The sequence below is a fragment of the Ischnura elegans genome, chromosome 7 (genome assembly GCF_921293095.1).
Source record: "Ischnura elegans chromosome 7, ioIscEleg1.1, whole genome shotgun sequence".
Lineage (NCBI taxonomy): Eukaryota > Metazoa > Arthropoda > Insecta > Odonata > Coenagrionidae > Ischnura > Ischnura elegans.
Window position 1 is genome coordinate 79,144,961 of NC_060252.1, and position 21,286 is coordinate 79,166,246.

Below are 21,286 nucleotides of genomic sequence, written 5' to 3' on the forward strand. Positions count from 1 at the left end.
AAGCGTTCGATAAAAATGCAGATGTTTCAGGGAACAGATCGTCTTATTGAAGTCCACCCTAGCATATACTTCGAAAATTTCTTCCCTAAATATATACTATACTTAAACTGTAACTTCCTGTAGCCGCAACCCTTGTTGGAAGTCTCTCTGGTGTGGCCATAATTTCTTCTCGGAAAAGTGGGAAAGGTGTGCTTTAGACTTTTTAATATTTATAAAAAATGAAAATGACCCTTTATTTGACTGCGGAAGATACTCTCTTAAAAGTTTGAAAGCAATGCGCCAGACGCTTTGATTAGGAAGTGTTTATAAGAAAGTGAGAAATGAGAGGTCTTCTAAGAAAGAGACGAAACTACTTCTACGACTACATCACGAGGCATGGTGGCATAATGAAGGCAATCGCCGAAGGACAAGTGGATGGGAATAAGGACAAAGGACGACCCCGAATGATTCACCTACGACAAGTAATTAAGGATTTAAAAACGAATGAAAGAATGTATGTGTACCAAGGTCTTGGAAATTATAAATTCTGAAATTTAACATTGGACTTTAATGAAGTATACATTGGTCGGCAACAAAACTGTTGTCCGATGGTGTTTGTACGTTTGGTAAGTAAACCACAGCTATTCGCAGTTTTGTAGCCTAAAGAGTAAGGTATTAATGGAGAATTAAAGAAAAGATTCACACTCTTTAATACTCACCCGAAGTAGGATGTCACACAGTAGTTTATTGGGTGACAAAAAATAGCCCTTACGTGCACAATATAATAGGAGATAGTCATTTACTCGTCTCAAGCTCAAAGTACGATTAAGCTGAAGTGACTGATGAATGTTTTATTGTAATGTTAGCATGCACGACATCGTAATCATGTGAGTAATCGGTTATTATGAGACAAAATATTAATGATTTAAAAGGGAATAAAATTATTGCACATTTTTAAAGATTTGATTAAAGGAGAGCGGATTGGAGAGTTCCTTCAGACCAATCTTCGGATTTTTTCTCCAATACTGATGATCATGATGAGGATGAGAGCCATAAAGTTCTGTATTTGCCATAGTTACGTGGGTGGCTTTGAGATTCAGGGTGGGCCAAGTTCGTGGCTTCCTCTGGTTTCATTTCACCGTGATGTCATACCCGACGTATGTTCGAACAAATCGCCTCAGTCGCGAACCTTGTAGGCGCTCTTCCATATCTCGCAGAGACACACGGTTGAGTGGAATCTGTAGAAGATGGCTAAGGGCATGCTGACGTGCGTGATGATGGTCCACGCCCACTTCCCGTAGAACTGCAGCTCCAAGGGATGAAAGTCAGCGCGACTGTTCTGCAGTCGATTGATGGTCCACATCGCCATGTTGGTCACGAGCAGGAAAGTGACCATTTGCCTCCCCGGTTTGGATCGCGCCTGTGCCGAGGTCAGGCAGCGTCGGTACCACGCATCCAGTACGAACACTGTCTGGCACGTCGTCTGCACGAGGGAGACGACGGCTGTCGCCATGATGCCGGCCCTGGAAGCCTCCGGAGCGGCGGGCGGCGCGTCGGCAAAGTAGCCGGCCACTATGGAGAACATTGCGTAAAGGTAGAGGCCCGTCTGGGCGATGACGAGCAGAATGCAGTCCAGGGCGTGGTGACCCCTGCGTTTCTTCTTCAACTTGCGGATCTGGAAGGCGCACAGGAGCGTCGCCAGGGTTGTCAGGACGTAGAGAGACACTTCGCATGCGTTCACCTATGGACAAAAATAGGACATGATGAGCTCTAGGTTTTTGGGTACCAATGTGTGATTAGGTATCACGACGGAGGTAATCTTTAGAGGTATTTAAATGTAGAAGAACTACGTACCTGGGTAGAGATGTTTAAATTATAAATACGTGCTAATGTGGGCGAACATTCTTTGGTTTAAAAAATGTTAAAAAGGTAATGGTTTTTCAATGTAAGGTTACCTAATCAAACATTAAGATCCATGAAGTCACAATAAGTAGCGATAAACAACTGAAAACGCACTACCAAATACCGATAGTGTGCCTCTGAATATGAAGTGATGAGATCTACGGCCTTGATAGGCAAATGTTAATTAAATACTTCCCTTTTATACATCTTGACCCGCTCTTCTTGAGCTTATTCTCCCGCCAGTTCCAGCTTGGCGTGTGGGTGTGAGTGAGTGAGTGCAAAGCCTTACCGGTTGAGAGGCTGTGTTTGGTCCCTCCAGTCCTTTTCATTTCGCAAACCATCGCTGCAAAATCCGGGTCAGTGTAAAACGGATAAGTGTAACCTGTTACGGCTTTTGGAGTATTTAATTAACATTTACCTATAGTGCGCTTTTAAACTGTTTAAGTTGATGTCCAGAGCGCTAAGGAAGACTATGACGAGAATTATCGACACGAGAATTTTTCTGCTTTGACACATCACGTCATCGGGTAAAGTAAGAAAGAAGTAGAATGTGTTTCGTACTTCGAGAATAGCTAGGTGAGCGTATCCCGGCTCCCTCTCCAGCACTAGGAACATGATCAGGGAGATGATGGTGAGGACGAGGACGAGTATTCCCGAGAAGAGGCCACGGTGGGCGGAGGCGCAGTCCACGGAGAAATGCTGCGAAGAGGTTGTGGCCACGATGGCGGCGGCTTGTGGGTTCTCAGACCAAGGGGTCACCCTGGGAGTCGCTAGCAGGGGAGACGGGGGTCCCTCGGGCATAATGGTGGCCGCCTGGCATGATGTCCTCCACATTGCGTACAGAATGACGGCGCAGATGAGGCTATACTCGATCGTGCACGGGAAAAGGAAGGGCGACGCGTTCTGCACCAGAGAGCCCATTATGTTGGTTCGCCGGCACTCGTAGAAATCGGCGCTGCCGTCCCGGCCCACCGACGGTTGTGCACTGCCTTTGGACGTCCTGTTCACCGGATCGACTGTATGGGTGAGGGAAAGCATCAGACAGTGTGTCATGGATCAGATAAATGGTTGGGAATTAATTTCCGGAGTATTGCTGCACATCGTGCAAATATATTTTCGACCAGTATGTAGCCAGAGGGGGATCCGGGGGGTCCGGACCTTCTCGAAATATAAAAACACAATTATTGGCCTTCATAAAAGAAAAGAAAATATTGAAAAATCAGGAATTTACAAAATGTTTCTCTAAATATTAAGTTTTTTCGATTATGAAAAGTGTTAAAATTAGTTTAAAACCCATTACTTAGTGCCCGGTTATTAAAAAATTTCCCCCCCTGGTTTTGGCCCCCCCCCCCCCCGAACGAAATTCCTGGCTACGACACTGTTTTCGACAAAGAGAAAAGTGAAGTCTTGAAATCAACTGATTTTGGCGTGACTTGGTGGAACGATGAGATATTCATGGTTCATATTGTTCATTCATGGTGTTCTGTTTGTCTTGATAATGACGCCATTGCAGTCGAAACTAGTCGACAGCAAATAAAAGTTTGTGGAACAGTACTGGGTTTTTGCTTCACCATGAAGTGGAGTCCTATTTATTTTATTTATTTATCTCAATTACCCCCGAAAACTGCACATTGTGGCCTTCACATCGGTAGTTTAAACGATCAACAACAGTGGATCATACAGCCCCATGTGCTGGAAGGGGAAACCTATCCAGGAGGGACTCGAACCCGCGACCTTCAGTATGGTGTGTAAGGACTTACCCACGCCGCCATCGATATTTTTCGCGACATTTAAGATGGGAAAAACTTTTAACATTGGACAAACGCGCTGAAAATTTCTTGTGCAGGTGCAGAGTTAATAGGGATCACTAAGTCTTCGTATAAAAAACTTATGACTCGTTGTGAATGGATGTCATGTAAATATAAGTTAAATGAAGTTTTGCAATCTTTCCATTTAATTTTCTAACGCACGACTCGTTTCGTTGTTACAACAACATTCTTAAGTGACGCTTTCTCGGCACTTGAGAATACTGTTGTGACAACTGAACGCGTCGTGCTGAAATAAATTCAGTGGAAAGATTACAATGCTTCATTTGACTTGCATAGAGAATTTCCACTACCGCGTGCCTTATATCATACAAGATATCATGTAAATACGTTTTTGACGGAGAGAAAAGTATAGTATTTTATACTTAGTTGCGACATTTAAGATGGAAAAAGTTTAAACATTGGACAAACACGGTGAAAATGTCATTTGCATGCATATACTACGAGATGATCGTACAACAGGTTAATGATAGACAAACTTATTTAAATAGGCATACATTTGATTTTTATTATTATATTTTACATATTACAGGTGAGGGATCTAATATTGTTTTTTTAAATTTGGGAATGGGCATATTCTAAATTTTTAGTTTACAGGATGGCGAATAAAATTATTTCCCTTACTTAATTGTTATTTTTTAGTGGTAGAAGTCAACCTCCCCTTATAACCTTTTTCACGGAACTTGGACTTTGGCCTTTACCCTTTGTTCGCTTGTCTTCCTCGCCCTTTTCTGTCATTTGCTCTACTAATCCCTTTCAAAATATATATATTAGAAGATGAAATGATCGATATGTATCATCGGAAGGCAAGGAAAAAACTCGAAACCGGCCAAGTAATAATTAAAAGTGTGGAAAGTGCCAAATATTGTTTACTCCTTTGTAAATTATCCATTACCAAGCTGTTTTTCATGGTTCGTGATTTTTTTTTAAAGTTTACATTGCTTGCAACTTGTCCTGACAACTTACCTTGAAGTCCCTCGGTGGCGGCTCGTGGATCGTAGAACGTGAGAATCTCGTGCTTGGTCTCCTGCACGAGCACATTCAGCCAAACGCATAAGTTGGTGGCGATCATGTGCATGAGGCCGAATCTGACTGCCACGCGGTGCCTAGGACTCTCGATTTGCTGTAAAGAACAAGTGGGCACATGACTATTTCCATACTGTTGTTACTCGCTACTTCTTTTTGAGTGCCGGTACTGTGAGTGGCTACTTCTCTGATATAAAGTCTACATTTCGCTCTTGATAAAAGCAGGTATAAATAAAAATTGATTGTAACCACATGTTATCGTTTCATTTTTTTACCATTGGTAACTCATACTACCGGAAGCGACGTTAGAAAGTATTCCATTACATTTTTGCACTATAGAATTTTAAATTATGTATCATACTATTTGTATTTTGTATTATATTATTAAGGTATTAGCATTTAAAATACTATAGTGCAAAAACCATTTCAATCTTGCAAAAATGTGTCGTCAAAAGTTTATAGTGTGCTTTAAACCATTAAAGTTTTATTAAAATTTAGCACCATTTGACATAAATACGCAAATGAAACTACAGCCTTGGTAACCCACGCTTCATTTGTATCCCAATTAGAATTACTGTTTAATAAGATTTTTCATTGTTTGAAATTATTTAAGGGTTCCAAGATTTTAAATTACTATTATAATTTATATATTTGTATTTTTTGGAGTCTATTTAAAAATCTTCTATCTGGAGATTAGAAAAATGGAAGTAAACAACAGCCAGCAAAACTTCAGAATATCTGGTTACTTCGTGATAGACTCTAGTGACTACAAAATAATTTCTATAGTCCCCCCAAAACACATAAGGTATTGCTTATATTGTCATCTTCGTAAAATTGATTTTTTGAGGCGTAACTTGGTGAAAGCGATTCATAATTAAATTAAAAAAGAAGAACTTTGTGCTTCCACATTAATATTTATTCACGACCATGGTTTCAACGTTAGACGTCATCATCAGGTGATTATGACGTGATGATCAGGTGATGATGATCTGATGATGACGTCTAACGTTGAAACCATGGTCGTGAATAAATATTAATGTGAAAGCGCAAAGTTCTTTTTTAATTTAATTGTCATCTTCATTGGCGAAACAAATGTATACCCTATGTTGTAGGAAAATAATTTTTAAATATAATTTTTTCTCCTTTCTTATTGACTTGCTCAAAAATAAGTGGAGGAATGATTGAATGCAAAAAATCGAATTGCTAAGAGATCTTACTCTGTTCTTGAGGAAGATGAATTGCATTTGGACGATGATGAAGGCCATGCGGGTGGCTGGAGTGATGGCTTGAAGCAGAGTGTGGCAAGACGATGGGATCCCCCTCTCTGTCTCGAAGTACAGGCCGAACTCCAGGCCCGAGTAGATCATACTGCCAATCCCGAAAGCTAGAATTAAGGCACGGCAGGGAAATGAATATGAAGGTGCCTACTTTGAGGATAAGCTGATAGACATTCTGGTTCACTGAATTGAGTATAAGTTGTTGAACCATATGGCTGAATATAAATTAGCTAATTTTCGTTCAGTTTGTCATTCGAATGAAAATTTTAGTATTTGGACGGTTATGTTTTCGATTCATAGGAGGATCAAACAACAAAAACTCTGGTCAAAGGAAGAAACCTAAAATTTGGTTTTTGAAAACGGGAGCTGATAAAATGTACTGAAAAAGAGGCAGTGCTAAGGCAATTAATAGAGTATAACTTTAACACTTGGAGAATGGAAGTTTCGAGTTGAGAGGACTGGTATGAATCATTTTGACCTATAAAAAATTCTATGGTTCCTTGCCACATTTATGTTATAAATATGTACTTTTTGTTTTTTTTCATGGCCTATATTTGTAATACAAAGTTATTTATGCCGTGATAAATTGATAACCACTGACACTATCTTATTCTTCTTAAAAATGTATTATTTGCGATATTTAGTAACAAGGAAATAAATGGTAAAACGTTCGTGGATTATGGAACCGGTGCCTAGGACAAGTTCTTCCGTGGAAGAATAACATTCAAATGGGTCAATTGAGTCAAAATGGCCCTTAGCCGTCTTTCTAAGCAAAAATGGCGCCGACGCGTAGTTTGGAAATATCATAGGAATTTCGAAATTTTCTCTCTTTATTCATAAAATATGAATAAAAGTGTACTAAGTAATGAAATTTCAGGAGAAAAGGATTACAAGTAAGGTGTTAAATTTAAATTTGGATATGACTCATGTATATAAAGTGGCTGGCTTGAATATGTTTTGCAATCACACTGCCCTAGAAAAAAGATCGGATGCTTTCCCGGCGTATGCTGGTAGTGAAGGCTATTCGAGTTCTCCACCAGGTAATTTCCTCCAATTACGACTCGTACCCCGAAACGTCGGCAGCCATAGAGGAGATTACCCGGTGGAGAACTCGAATAGCCTTCACCACACTGCCCTAGGATTCGATAATGGAAAGTGAGATCTCAATGGCATAGTTAGTAGTTGAGGACTCGCGAAGTTGGTGATGCCATATTACTCACCCACGGCGCCCATGCGCAGGTAGAAGCTCCCGTATCGCGTCCTTCCGGGTGCCCCATCCGGCCTCTGTATCATCGCTTCCTTTCCCACTGGCGGTCTCAGTTGCCCAGCACACAGGTACAGCAGAAAAAGCATGCTCCCACAATACAGGTAGAGGTAGAATCCCTGAGCAGGATAGTAGATAAGTTTTACACATAGACACGTCAAGTGTGCAAAATGTGTGTGTGTACATGGCAATCCAGAATTAATTAAACGATTTTAATTTCTCCTAGTGAACACTATTGATGAATTCTTCTCGGGTTCTCAGCCAGGTTAATTCCGTCCTATAAGCCGACGTTTCGAGAGACGACTAGTCTCTCATCTTCAAGGCCGTGTTACTGTTTGAAAGTCCAATTCCACACTTTTAAATTATAGTTTCAAAGATTAGTACGGCCTTGAAGATGGGAGATAAGTCGTTTCTCGAAACTTCCGCTTATACGACAGAAATAACCTGGCTGAGGACCCGAGAAGAATTCATAAACAGAATTTATTAGTTTTTGCGGAGGAAGTGGGAGAGACTCAAAAATAAAAAATGCAGTGCTGGGCAAGAGCATGGGAGTTTAGTGGGTAGAGCGATTGGCTGTTGATCCAGGCATCCCGAGTTCAAATTCTGGGTATTCCATGTATCGGACGATTAAGCAAAGTAATAGAGACTTATCGGTACAAATCCTAATCCAAAAGCAGTTTTGAATGGCACCTGTTAACTCATTATGTCATACTTACTCACTTGTACTTGTAGTACATATTATTATAAAATTTACTGTATTAAACCGTAGTGTAAGCAAAAAAATACCTTAAAACATCTAGAAATGCCACGCTTTTGTCGTTAAGCGTTGTCGATGTCAAACACCTGAACTCAACAACGAACTAAAGAGCCTATTTTTCCTCTGTCGGTATCGATATTTTTTGCAGTGCGTGACAAGGAAATGTCAAAAGCAAGAATTTATCTTTTTGTAATCTAAATGTTTATGTTAAAACATTCTTTGCCCTTTTCCGGCCGTTGAAAATACTATAATTCAAGCTTTACTGCCAAGTAGCACTCATTACTATACAAACAGGTTTTTTTGGGGATGTACTTGCCTCATGAAAGGTTGGCGGGACGTGCGCCGATATGACCTCAGCGACTGGGAAGGCGATGCCTTGAACCACCAGAAGTTTGCCGTAGAGGGCCGAGAATATGGCCGTCAGGGAGTCATCCGTGCTATCCCTATGAGGAGAAAGGGAATGGTATCAGATTCAGAGTGTTCATGATTAATTTGACGCTGATCTCATAAGTAATTGGGGTGTGAATGAAAATTGTAATACAATTTCCAGTCGGATAGCATTGTAAGTTTGAGAGAACTTTTATAATTATATTACTCTTTTGATTAGTTTTATAAACATGACTACTAAATGAAATGTATAATACGGGGTTATCATTAAAGAATGGTGTGGTTTCTCTAATTCATAGGAAGATACCGGATCTCATACTTTGCATTTTTTCTTGTTTGGGTACATCCAAAGTGTTGTTTATGGGGTTAAAATTCGTGACCTAGACCACTTAATGAAAAGAACGAATGAAGAAATGACAGTTGCCAACGAAATAATGTAAACTTATGTTTGGACATAAGTTGAGTATCGTTTGGGCATTTGTAGAGCGACTAATGGCGCGCATATTGAAATTTATTACTTATGTTGCAAAACTGTTTGAGCCGATTAATTCTGCAAATGAAAAGCAGAAACTATAAGTAATTCTGCTTTCATTTCAACTATGTTCTAAAACGCACAATTCTTTAACGTTAATTTTGTATGTAAGCTTTGGACGAAGGGCCGAATCATTTTGCATGATTTTATTGAAAATACAAATCGTTAAATAAAATTCTAAGAATAATTATACTCTTCCGTCCGTCATGAGAATCGAAGGCTTCTATCTTAACGGAAAGTGCTTTAAAGAGCAAAAAATGAAGCCGTTGCGCCGTAACCTTGTTTTGGCTCATGAACGTCCTGGGGAGGGGATATTAGGGTTCTGAGGGACACTTGCAACAAAGTTAAGCTTGACAAATTACCATCGGAAAGTACTTTGTAGAGTAAAAAATGAAAGCGTTGAACTGTAGCCAAATCTTGGCATTGAAACCACCAGGGTAACGGCCCTTGGGGTTATGAGGGATAGTTACAATAAGCAAATAAGCTGGTAAATAACCCTTAAACTTGAAAAAAGTACGAACATTTTCCAACTATCATGGTGATGTGATAAATTGTGTAGAACTAATCTATCAAGGACGAGCAGACATTTATGCATTCGTTTTTATGCGTATTGTGATGCGCCCTCTAGTTTAGAGTACTCCTTCAGTTGAAGCTATTCCTTGTGATTCTACTTTAAAAAAGCAGTACAAGTATATGAGCGTCGCATGAAAATTCGTCCTGGAAGCTTGAACATATTTTTCTTTCTGGTGCGGAAGGAGTAGACTGCAGGAAGTGCGAAGAAAAATTGTATTTTCGAGACGAAAGTCGCAATAAATATATAGGAACACATTCGCAATCTCCGCCCTCTCTCTCTCCTCTGGAGGCGGGGGCTCTAAGTGGGCGCGGTTTCCTTTCCACGAGGCACTCGTTCTGTCTTCTTCCGGACCGGGTTAGAGGTGGGACAGAGCGGGGTGGGTTTGCTCGCCTCCGTTCAGCTACTTCCGCTCCTCCTCGACATTCTGATCGTCAACGCCGACGAACGAAGAAAACAAGGAGAGCGATAAATTTTGATTTGAAGTGGGGTAGGAATCAATAATGAGGAACGAATGAAGGCGCCATCCAGCCTCCTCTTACCTGCCTCATCTTCTCCTCATGCTAGAAATTGTTTATATAAAGGTAAAGAACGTAAACACAAAACACTTATATTCCAAGCAGTTGATGTCAACTTGAAATTTCTTCTTTTCTCTTGAACTCTGTTTTAACTTGGGTTAATGTCTTGGAATGTAGGTCCTGAAGAATTTAAATTCAAATTTTTGCCAACGTTTCGGCGTTTTTAAATGAAAATAAATGCATAAATTTGACACGTAAAGGCATGAAAGGTTATTAGAATATTTTTTACAATAATAAAATAAAAAAGAGAAATTATTCAGTTGCAAATCAATTAAAAGAAAAGAAAAACAACTTGTGAAAATTATAGTCAAATATTTTTAATTTATTACAACTGGAATTAAAAAAAATTACTATCGCAATAAAATATTTTTATGCCATTATGTACTCATATTAATTCATAGCCCTGATTAACTTACATAAATATACCGAAACGTTGGCAAAATTTACATTCAAATTCTTGAAGACCCACACTTTAAGTCACTAATCAACGTTAGTAACAATGGAAATGATAGTTCAATGAAACAAAATTGCGTATTTTCACATGCTTGCAATATCATTGTTCCGAAAAATAACTTGACTGAAAACTTAATTGCTAATATTTAAGCTGGTAGCCTCATTACTTGAACTTTGAGGTGATACATAATTATTTTATTAGCTGATTGTAGCTTTTTCGTATCTATGTCCCGCAAGATATAAAAACCGGTATGCATTTACTCTGCTCAACTGACGGTAGTACCTATCATTATATGCAAGGCTCTTCGCAAGTTCAGTAATTCTCCTGGAATAAAAAGTTAATAGCTAAATCAACTTTTTGTGTAAATACACGGTCATATCATGGCACACCGTAGGTTTACCTAGCGTCACAATAAATTTCACGAGAACAGTTCCTTTAGCATTGTACCTGCTTTCCTAATCAACCCAGAGTACAAAGAAATAAGTGGTATTCGATCCAACCATGTGGATGACTTCATAGCTAAAATGACATATTTCTACATCAAAAAGGTATTCGGACATGGAAAAGTGGCCACGCTGGGGCCATTGTATACGTGTATGTTCATTTTCTCGTGTTTATGTATCGCATCTGTAGGTTTACCGCTGATTGCCATCCTTGTTCATAAGCTCTTCATTAATGAACTAGGCCCTTTGCACGTTCATTTCCACCTGCATTATTTTCTCTAGGCGCACTGTTTAGGTGCGTGCGTTTTCCCCTCTCACGCCAGCACCTTTCATCTTCCTGCGCCTAGAGAGACTCTCGCCTCTTCTCTCAAAGGTTCAGATTTTCATTCGTCGTTTTTTGTATCGCTTTTCAAAGGGATGCAAAGTGTTTCACCTGCTTAGTTTTTTTTCCTTTTTTTGTTCCTCTCTCCGTGAACATTATTAACATTATTGTTTGGCTTTTTGCAGTTCCTATTTAGGCCTACGGATCACAATGGAGACCTTATAAGTTGGCGTTTGGCCAGTAAAGTTCTGTAAGTGACCGTGTAGGGGAGAGGTGAAGGAGTTTGTATGACGGACACATAATTATGCTTGTAGATTCATCGTATTGCTAATGTGCAAAAAATCTTTTCCCTAAATATGTCTCAATCTGCCCTATTTCGAAGGCAAGCTTTTGCGCCATTTTAATGCCGAAGGGATAGTACAGTGTACCATTACCTGTTTGCTTTTCGCTAACCTTCCTTTTAGATATTGATCGCTGATTTTAAATGTCTGCATTATATTAATTTTATCTTCTCTTCCTTTGTGCGATAGCCGTCTGTAGAGACTTCAAAAAAACTCACCTTAAAGACTTAAAAAATAGGGCCGTGATCGTGGCTTAGCTTTATTGTATTGTTTCACATCTTTAAGTCTTTATCTGTTTTAATTAAACTTTATGATACTTTGGTATACACTCGCAGCAGTTGCTTCTTTCTTGTCAATCTTAAATTATCCCTTATTTACATTTCACTGGCGCCTTCTTCTTATCAACAATTTTATGGATTACCGCCTGGCACTTAAATTGCTTTTATCTTGAATTTTAAACTTTTTTATCAATGTTTGTTCGTTCTCCCATGACGTTAAAAATTAGACTAGCCCATGAATAACCGTTGGCTTGGCAGCGGTCTATCTTCACCAAGTCAATTGCGAGTGATGTTAGACGTGTGTCCGCTTAAGCAAAAAAAAACTCCGCTGTTGAAGAAAATTTCTCGAGAGTTGATGTGTTGGGACAACTGGCGCTAGATCTGTGGTTCGCATTCCGGTCAGGGCAAATGACTTTTCCTTCGTGGAATTTTAGCCCTTGAAAATGTAGTTGGCCCTTATTAATTGCCGTAGAAAAAAATCCTCGGCACCTGGCAATTGAATCAAGGGCCTTTCATTTCAAAAATTAAGTTGCCATGTGCATTAAGGAATTGAACGAGGTCGTGTATGAGGCATTTAATGAGGAATTACAATAACACCGTTGTGATCCCCGGAGTGACCCGGAAATCTAAATGTGAATCTTACCGCCGCTCATGCGGTAAGCTTTAAAATGTAGTGAAAATGCTGTTAATGTCCAAAAGTTTTCGATGTAAATTTCTGTAATTCGAGATATGCATGAGATGCAAAACGCCTGACCTCAGAGGGAATGTGAACGGGCCACTACTCCCGTCGCTTCATCAATTTGTCATTGCGAGATATTTCGCCCGCTGCCCCAACCAATCCTCTCCCCCCCCTCTTAATCCCATCACCCAGCTTTGTTGGTCGCTCGCGGTCCGGAAGTTGGAGCCATAAAGGCATTAAATGCCTCGCACATTCTGCGGGAAAAATGGAACTGGTCCCAAGAGCTGTTGGTCGCCGTGCTTGCAAATGTTCGTCCCGACGGTAATCGCTTTATTAACTACGGGAGCAATGCGACTGATTTTCATCCCTGCGGAAATTAAACCATTAGCAACGCCAGGCGGACGGACGAATCTGTATTCAAGCCGCTTTGGTACCTGCCCTATCCCAAAATAAGGCCTCTCGAATCTGTTGGCGCCCTGATAATTTTAGTTCCAGGTCAATCACAATAGCCCAATCATTCAGTATTTTATGACATCGGTTAAAGTAATCACGGAAGAAACCTTCGGACACCTCAAAATAAAATCCTCGAAGTCCGAGGTGCCTCAGGGAAAGAAACTGCCCCCCTTGCCCTTAATGTGTGATATTAATACGTTTTAGTTTAGTATAGGTTGAGCTTTACCCTAACCTATCCAAACCAACCTTCAGATTGAGTAACTGAGAGAGTAAAAATGGTATTGGTGGAAACGCCTGTGATATGGTTTGGAGAGATGGGCAAATTTCCATATCTTTTCGGTAGTCTAGTGCTACTAGTCAGTGCTTATATGTAAATTATGCGAAAATTCCCTGTGCAAAATATATCTTAAAGCACTATGCGAACAAAATTTGCATCCTTAGAAAGATGGCCTCTGATGTACTAGTACCTTTGATTCGTTGAACAGTGCATATGCTCCAGATTATGCGAAAGTATTCATTCAAGTGCAGCCTTTATACATAGAGTTTCAAATTGAGTTAACCGTATCATCATTAAGCGAATAGTAAAACTATGTCATTGTCAAGGTTGGCCTCGCAATGTTTTCTCTTTGAAAATCACATATTGTGTCGAAACCATGATCGGTACTGGAGTTATATATTAAAGTGTGGGAATATCATTTGTTGTTTAAATTTTATCGTGGATTTATCACATTTTCATCTTGTCAAGCCTGAAGCGATTTCATGCGTTCAATTTCAGTATATTGACTTCAAAATCTGAGACAGTTTTGGGATTCAAAGTAACAGTGGCGTAACTAGGAATAAGCTTTGGGGATGATGAGATGTCCTGGGGCGGGAAAATTTTAGAAAAATGCCATGCATGACATGCTAATTGATGCCTTTGAAATGTGGTGCTATAGAAGAATGATGAAAATCAAATGGATCGACCGAGTTAGTAACGAGGAAGTCCTAAGAAGGGTAGGAGAGAAGAGAAGCCTCATGAAAACCTTAATAAGAAGACGGAACAACCTTACAGGCCACATCTTGAGACATGATGGCCTGATGAAGACAATCGTCGAAGGACAAGTGGAAGGCAAGAATGGAAAAGGAAGACCCCGAACAAAATATATGGAACAAGTAAAGAGAGATGTGAAAGAGAAGAAATACGTAGGTGTGAAAAGATTAGCTGATAGGAGAACTGAGTGGAGAGCTGCGTCAAACCAATCCTAGGATTGTTGACCAGTGATGATGATGATGACATGCCTGAATATACACATTCATTTTGGCACTAAAAATTAAAATTTAAGCAGATGAAGTTTTTATATTTCAAAACTAGGCAATATTTTTAAATAAATTTTTCATTTCTCTGATGTTTTGGGGGAATCTATCCCCCCCATAGTTACGCCACTGCAAAGTAAAATGGACGTTTTAAAAGTGGGGATTTTAGTTGTAGATTTTCTAATTGTTAAAAAAATATTAATGTAAATCCCTGAATAGACAGGCGAACTAGTGAATTTAGATTACAATTACTCACTCTCCGCTGGGGTCGACCTCTTTGTCTTCATCCAGGGTAGCAGACTCCGCGATCGTGGGGTAATTGGTCGTCTCCTGGATGAACGGCAGCGAGAGGGATCGGCCTTGCACCGATGGCTGTCTCCGCGATGCCATCAGCTGCCCTCGGCTGTGCACCAGCGAGCACGCCAACCTGAAAAAAAGGTTAATACGGTGCGGAATATGCATGGAAAAATCTGAATCTTTTATCGTTTACGCTTGATAATTTGGCTTTCTCGCCTATTATAAAGGGTGTACGAAAAAAGTGTCCCATACTTTGAGAGGTTGTTGTACCCAACAAAACTAGGAAAAGAAAGTCCAAAAAACCTTGTTCCAGAAATTTATCCATTGTTCCGGAACAAGTGTATATAACCTTCTGAGTTATTTACCCTTGTTCAGGCAGCAGCTGAAGATATTCGGTCCGGAAACAAAGTTTACGCAACCTGCAGTGCACTTGTTCTTAAGATACGTACATCCTCACGTTCTTTCATTGGAGGCACTCAATGTGACGTCCGTCCATGGCAATACATCTCTGTGCCCTTCGGCGCAACGAACATCGTACTCTTCGAATTATTGGACTTTTTTCTTGTTGTATATGGTACTAGCACCTCTCACAGTATTGGACACTTTTTTTCGAACACCCGGTATACAGTTATCATAAAAAAATGTAAAGTTTCAGTAATTAAAAGGAAGATAGTAGGGGTAGGTTGGTAGAGATTTTTCGGAGGCTTCCCATTCCCTGCTCGAGTGCCATGAGGAGGGACTTCAACTGCAGCACCGCGACCGTCGAATGGGACGTTTCGTTTGGCTAATGTCGGCGCTAAGTTTCTCTTGTAAAGCGACTAAGGGCACTCATATTATAATTTATCGATTATGTAAAAAAACTGATTGAGGAGAACAATTTCAAAAATGAAAAACTTAAACAGTAAGTAATATTACCTTAATTTAAACAGTGTTCAAAACCACACAATTCTTTTATGATAACCGTGGATTTTATTCTGAGCTGCTTTCACTGATAACTTCACTCAATTGGTCCAGACTAGCCAGTACCAACGTCTTTGGCCATTATTGCCTCTCACCTTCACGAGCTCCGAATTATATCTTGCTATTGTCTTAAATGCGGATCATATTTACACGTATTAGTGTAGCGTAACTGCCTTCCTACTAGTAAATGTAAAACTTGCCTTAAAAGTCATCTACCTATCTCATTCTTGGTGTTACCTCCCATTTCCACTCTTATTCTTCACCATATTGGTTGTAGTTATGACGCACCTTACCCTCTTTCCTGAAAGTGGTTTACCTTGTTATCCTGTGGTACAGGATTCAAAAGCCGTAAAATCCTTAAGCAATCCTTCACATTAGGCATTGTCTTCCTCCTTTCTCAATTATGTTGTTTAACGCTGCTTGAAATTGGAAGCAAATATCACGGTAAACATCCCCTATTCCATTCATCATGTGTCCATACCCCAAAGCACTGTCTTTATTTTGTCATTTTTTCTGAATTTGTTGCATGTAATCGATATTATCCTATCATATTAATATTCGAAGTCAGTAAAATAACAGAAAGAGTCGTTGAGCCTGCTGTTGATGTTGAATTGTGACGACTACTTAAACCTTTTAAAATAGTTTGTCGTGCTATAGTCCGTATAATTATGCTAACATGGCGACACATATGAGTGCATAATTCTCAGGTAAAAGTTAAATCATTCATTTTGGTGCATGAACGTAATGTAAAGTCTCCGATAAAAAAGTTCAAATTGTTATACTATGAGATTGTAATGCAATCAATTTGTGCATTTATATGCAAAAGTATGGATTATAATACTTCTTGATTTCAAAACAAGGGCTAGTCAATCTGACCGTGTTGGGTTCAAATGCAGAAATAGAACGGATTATAAGAATTCTGGATAATGTAAGGAGAGAGTTTATACAGCAGTCTTCCGCTCCGTCTGGTCAGTGTCCATCTTCCGTGTATAAGTCGCATCGCGTCGTTTCATGACAACAGTTTCGTTCCTTGTCCTGTAATCTCCTTGCCAGCGTCCATCTTCCGGGTATAGGTCGCGTCGGTAGACTTTCCGTGTTGTCACGAAAAGTCAACTGACGCGAATTATACCCGGAAGATGTACGCTGGTAAGGAGGGAGGGTTTCATCGGGCTCGAATGCCGGCTCCATATTCCCATGTTAGCTTCCTTCCGTGTTGTTGTAGCCTAGGTAACCTGAAGGCAGCATTTACACTAATTATGTCTAATTAATTAATTACACTAAACTGCCCGACGGTCATTGCCAAAGTTGAAAAGTTTTATGGCGTTGAGTTTGCTCAACAAAATAAAAAAATCGTGTTAAAAAAGCAGGACATTTCCTATAAGTCTCACCTCTCTGTTTCCTCGAGGAACCTCATGGTGCCTGAGGGTGAACTGGCGTCTTCTTTCACGATCCCGTCCTCTTTCGGGATCTTACGTCGCTCGAAGTAGTTGTGGGATATCGAGGATGTGCAGCGGAAGTTATGGAGCTGTCTGCAGAAATCCGCGAGTGCTTTCTTGATAGGAAAAAAATATGGCAGCCAGCGCTTATCGTTGTACTTGCGCTTGCAGTTAACACCTTAAACGACCTCCAGCTGTCCTTAGCTTCGATGGAGCAATTTATTCCGACTTTTCCGTGTTTGCTCGTATCAATTACGTTCTCCCTCCTCCGGCACGCTTGGAATTCCTCCTGTAACCTTCGTACTGATTTACCAGTAGGTGTGTGAGGTCAAGATTCTCATAGCACTTCCAACTTGGTTGCATTAGTGCTCAGGTTCGGTAGAACGAAGATAATGCGTAGTGTTGTTTTAGATCAACTAAGGGTTACCCTTACGTAGCTTCAGCATACTTGTAGAAAAAGGAGTTTTGAGGGACTTCATAAAATAAAACTTAAGAAAGAGTAATGTTTGCCAAAAAGGGTTTAGGCTAGTTACTTCAAATACCTGTAGTTAATCTAAGGAACTACTTACATAAATAAAAACATAATATCGTTCAATTATTTATAGAAAGAGCTTTTCCATGTCTTTGGCTCAATATTAATCGAAAATGCTTATTTTCTTATTCAACCAGCGATGATCAAAATTATAATAAATCCATCGCAATCATGCTTTACTGATCATTCTTACAACCGCTTCCAATAGATAAAAATCATTATGTGTTTCAACATCCATCCATCCACTCTTGTCTTTGAACTGCTCCTTGATAGAATGGTTCTCTGTCTCCTAATAGCTTTTCTTAGAGCATGACAGTTTTTTTTCCTATGTATTGCATATGCATTATTCAGACTCAAGGGCATAGTTGGAAGTAAACCTCTGGAAGAGCAATTCCGGTAAAAAAATGTGTGCTTAATGTAACGGCGGAAACTGTAATTAATCTGAATATCGCCGCGTCTACGCTGTAAGTTTGAGATAGTATATCGTAGTGGTTTGTGCTGTGGCCCATGAATCCTAAGGTCTGTACGTTGCAATGTTTAACATTTAATGTGAATTACTGAAGTTTACGCGAGAAGTTTTGAAATACATAACCAATGCAGGAGAGATCTTACAGCTATTTTCATAAATTTTTACGAAATTATTTCGCGAGGCAAAAAAGAGACGATTTTAAATTTCCCTGCTTACAAGAATACGATAAGTTTTTTCAGTGAGTAAAAAAATAGCCGTTTCTCAGTGTGTCAGGGGTTACCTACAAAACTTTACCCTATGATGCATGGACTAGTAAGAGAATAATTATGCAGAATACTAGCCGAGAATAACTCGGCCATGACTTCAGTGTACCATTAACGAAGGGTATGTAGGCATGATGATATCATAATAATATGGTATGGTATTTCCTCATTATGGTGGAAACTAGGGGTTGGGACATTCCATTTATCGCTGCGCGCTAAAACTATAATGTCCTCTTCCTGTGATAAATCAAACCATACGCACATATGTATTAATTCACTTTCATCTACGCCTAAGTCATGGTGATTAATCCACCTCTAGGCGTTGGGATTATCCATACGATATACGGTAAAGGTTCTTTTCTTCGGGATAAACCCTCGAGCTCAAATGCGTGCGTTTATGGATAAAAATACTTCTTACCAATGGCATATAACCTATTCCTTTTTTCAGTTGAATCTTTTTCCATCTGAGTGGCCTAGCAAATCTATATACGTCTGACCTCAGTTTATCTGGCATTTAAGGGAATGCATTCATGTTAATACTACTGCACGGTTATTGGAGGAAGTACTCAACCCGCTAGTTAAGAAGTACAGAACGCGCAAAACTAATCCCGGATTTAGTTTCCTTTCTAAGGTTTTCGTTGGAACTCAATATTTTACATGCTTTACTGATGTGTCATATTTGGCTTGCCAGTGCTGGGATCGTATAGAATATTCAAGGCTCGGCTCTTGGTAACCAATACAAACCAATACGAGAGAGAGCCAGGGAGAACCTGGCTCTCTTGTGTATTAGTTTGTATTTGAGAGGTAAGTGAACACGTGAAAAGTTCAAACATTACTACCAGTTGTATTCTCAGCCTTAAGACTCTTTGTTGCAGTAATAATATTTTATTCCCCAATGGCAGCGTTACTCAGGGTTGGCATGATTTTGAAAACCCACGAGTGATAGAAAAGGAGTGTGCTTTTCAAACATGTAATGTTGGTTATTGTTTTCAGATTTCCGCAGCGATTAGACGAACCATTGCTATCCATTTTCGGGTCGGATAATCTATATTATAGAAAGCCCCCTAACGACCACTCACTCACTAATTCATTCATTCACTCACTTATACAAATGTTTGGGGTGAACGAGACGAGATGCGACAAAAAGTCTTATGAAGACCCCCCTCTAAAATTGTCTGAAACCCCAGGAAAAATTATGAAAACAATAAATTTCCAATTATTTATCCGTCTATTCATATAAAATTGAATATGGGGATTAGTTCAAAAAATGGCCACCAAATTCCAATGGCGGCGCGGCAGTCATGCAAACAAACAATCATAGCAACATATTTGTTTATGCAAACAAGAGGAGCTAAATTGGGAAAGAATATATAGGAATTAAAACGAAAGGATGATAAAGATAAGGTAGGATATTTACTTAGTAATTCTTGAAAAGTCAATCTTTTAATGGCTTCTTTCCGTATGAACAATAATTTGATCACATTAAAGCGTATTCAAACGAAAAGAGGAGAAATATAAGGTAAACAAACCTTCCTTAAAAGATAGGTTCGTAAAAATGATTTTATTTTCATTCTTTGTGATGGCGATAACGTTTTATTTTTCTTCACGTCCTGTTTCTGTTACTAACCTTTTTAATGTGCAATGTTATCCGTGAGTTGGTGCATCAATGGCAGTGAATAAGAGAATATGGAGGATTTGTGCGATTATAGAATCGAAAGTGTGGTTGTTATTAATTCCATAGTTAACAAGTGCACATAATGTAGTTCCTCTCTTGTTGCCGATACACGATTGCAGTAGAAAGATATCTAAACAACCTTTCCTTAAAAGATAGGTAGGTAAACATTAATTTTAGCGTTTTATTTTTCTTTACGTTCTTTTCCTGTTACAATTTTGTGAGCTGGTGCATCATAGGAAGTGAATAATAGAATATGGAGGATAAGTGCAATTATAGGTATTTCTTATTCAATTATTTGTCTTACGAAAAGCACATTTCATTGGGTGACTAAGTTATTTAGCTTAAATATATTCTAAAGCATGACATTTATGATGCCTTGTTCATCAAAAATTGTCATCTGCACCTCACCAGATGATTTAATTTCGCATTATATTGGATATTAAAGCTGTAAGGAGATGTTTGTGTATACCGACTCATTAAAAAATTTATAGAGGTTTTCCTGAAGTGGTATCATTCGCGATCATGACGAATAATCTTTCAATAAAATCGTCATTTCTAAATTCCGTCATACTAGGCCCAATTCATGCTAAGGGTCTCCACTTTGTGCATTTTCTCTAGATATTGATATTTAGTTCCTACGTAATTCTATTTTGTGTATCGTCCTCTCTTAAGCTTACGTAGGGGAACTGCAATCATTCCTATTTCAACAATTTGGTTGAATGATGTGAAAAATAATTAGTAAACGTGTTTTTAATATTTATCATGACAACCGATTAGCTTGGTCGATAGAGTCTGTTATGACCCGTCGGGGACCCGTGTTCAGTAACCTATGCAGGCATATCTCTTCTCCGCTTTCTTGTATTTATTTTGAGGTAACATACATTGAACTCCTAATTTTATGATTTTCAATCAGAGCAATGTTTTTCTGGGAGGAAATTCTTTCATATGCTCATGCTACGTCGCGTTTATTATGCATATGGTCTTTATTGTTTTATCGATCTGATGGGTGCGATGTTGATAGTATTTATCAAACTACACTTATCAAACTTGTTTGTTAGAAGTAACAGAAGTACTATTCAATACTCGATATGATTCCAAATTGCAAAGCGTTCGATCACAAACTGGTATTCCTAACTAGGTTTTTTGCAGTGTTGACTCGCTTTCTATAATTCTTTATCAATTAAAATGTAGTTTACTTTAGTTCATTGTATTTCGTAAATTCATTATATTATGATATTAAGTAGGTATTAATTGAGTTTTACAGGGGAACATGCTCCCAAAGTTATTTTGTG

The 21,286-nt window shown here is 39.1% G+C and overlaps 1 protein-coding gene across 1 annotated transcript; it reads right to left on the reverse strand.

The window, feature by feature from the left end:
- Positions 1 to 527: 527 nt before the first annotated feature.
- On the reverse strand, positions 528 to 17,130 carry LOC124162811 (proton channel OtopLc-like). The gene is made up of 8 exons (XM_046539471.1): positions 17,008 to 17,130; positions 14,619 to 14,789; positions 8,348 to 8,474; positions 7,231 to 7,393; positions 5,951 to 6,117; positions 4,674 to 4,830; positions 2,443 to 2,897; positions 528 to 1,720 (listed from the first exon to the last, which is right to left on the reverse strand). The coding sequence occupies exons 1-8, from the start codon at positions 17,031 to 17,033 to the stop codon at positions 1,157 to 1,159; spliced, it is 1,830 nt and encodes a 609-aa protein (XP_046395427.1). The 5' UTR covers positions 17,034 to 17,130; the 3' UTR covers positions 528 to 1,156.
- Between the last annotated feature and the right edge of the window lie 4,156 nt (positions 17,131 to 21,286).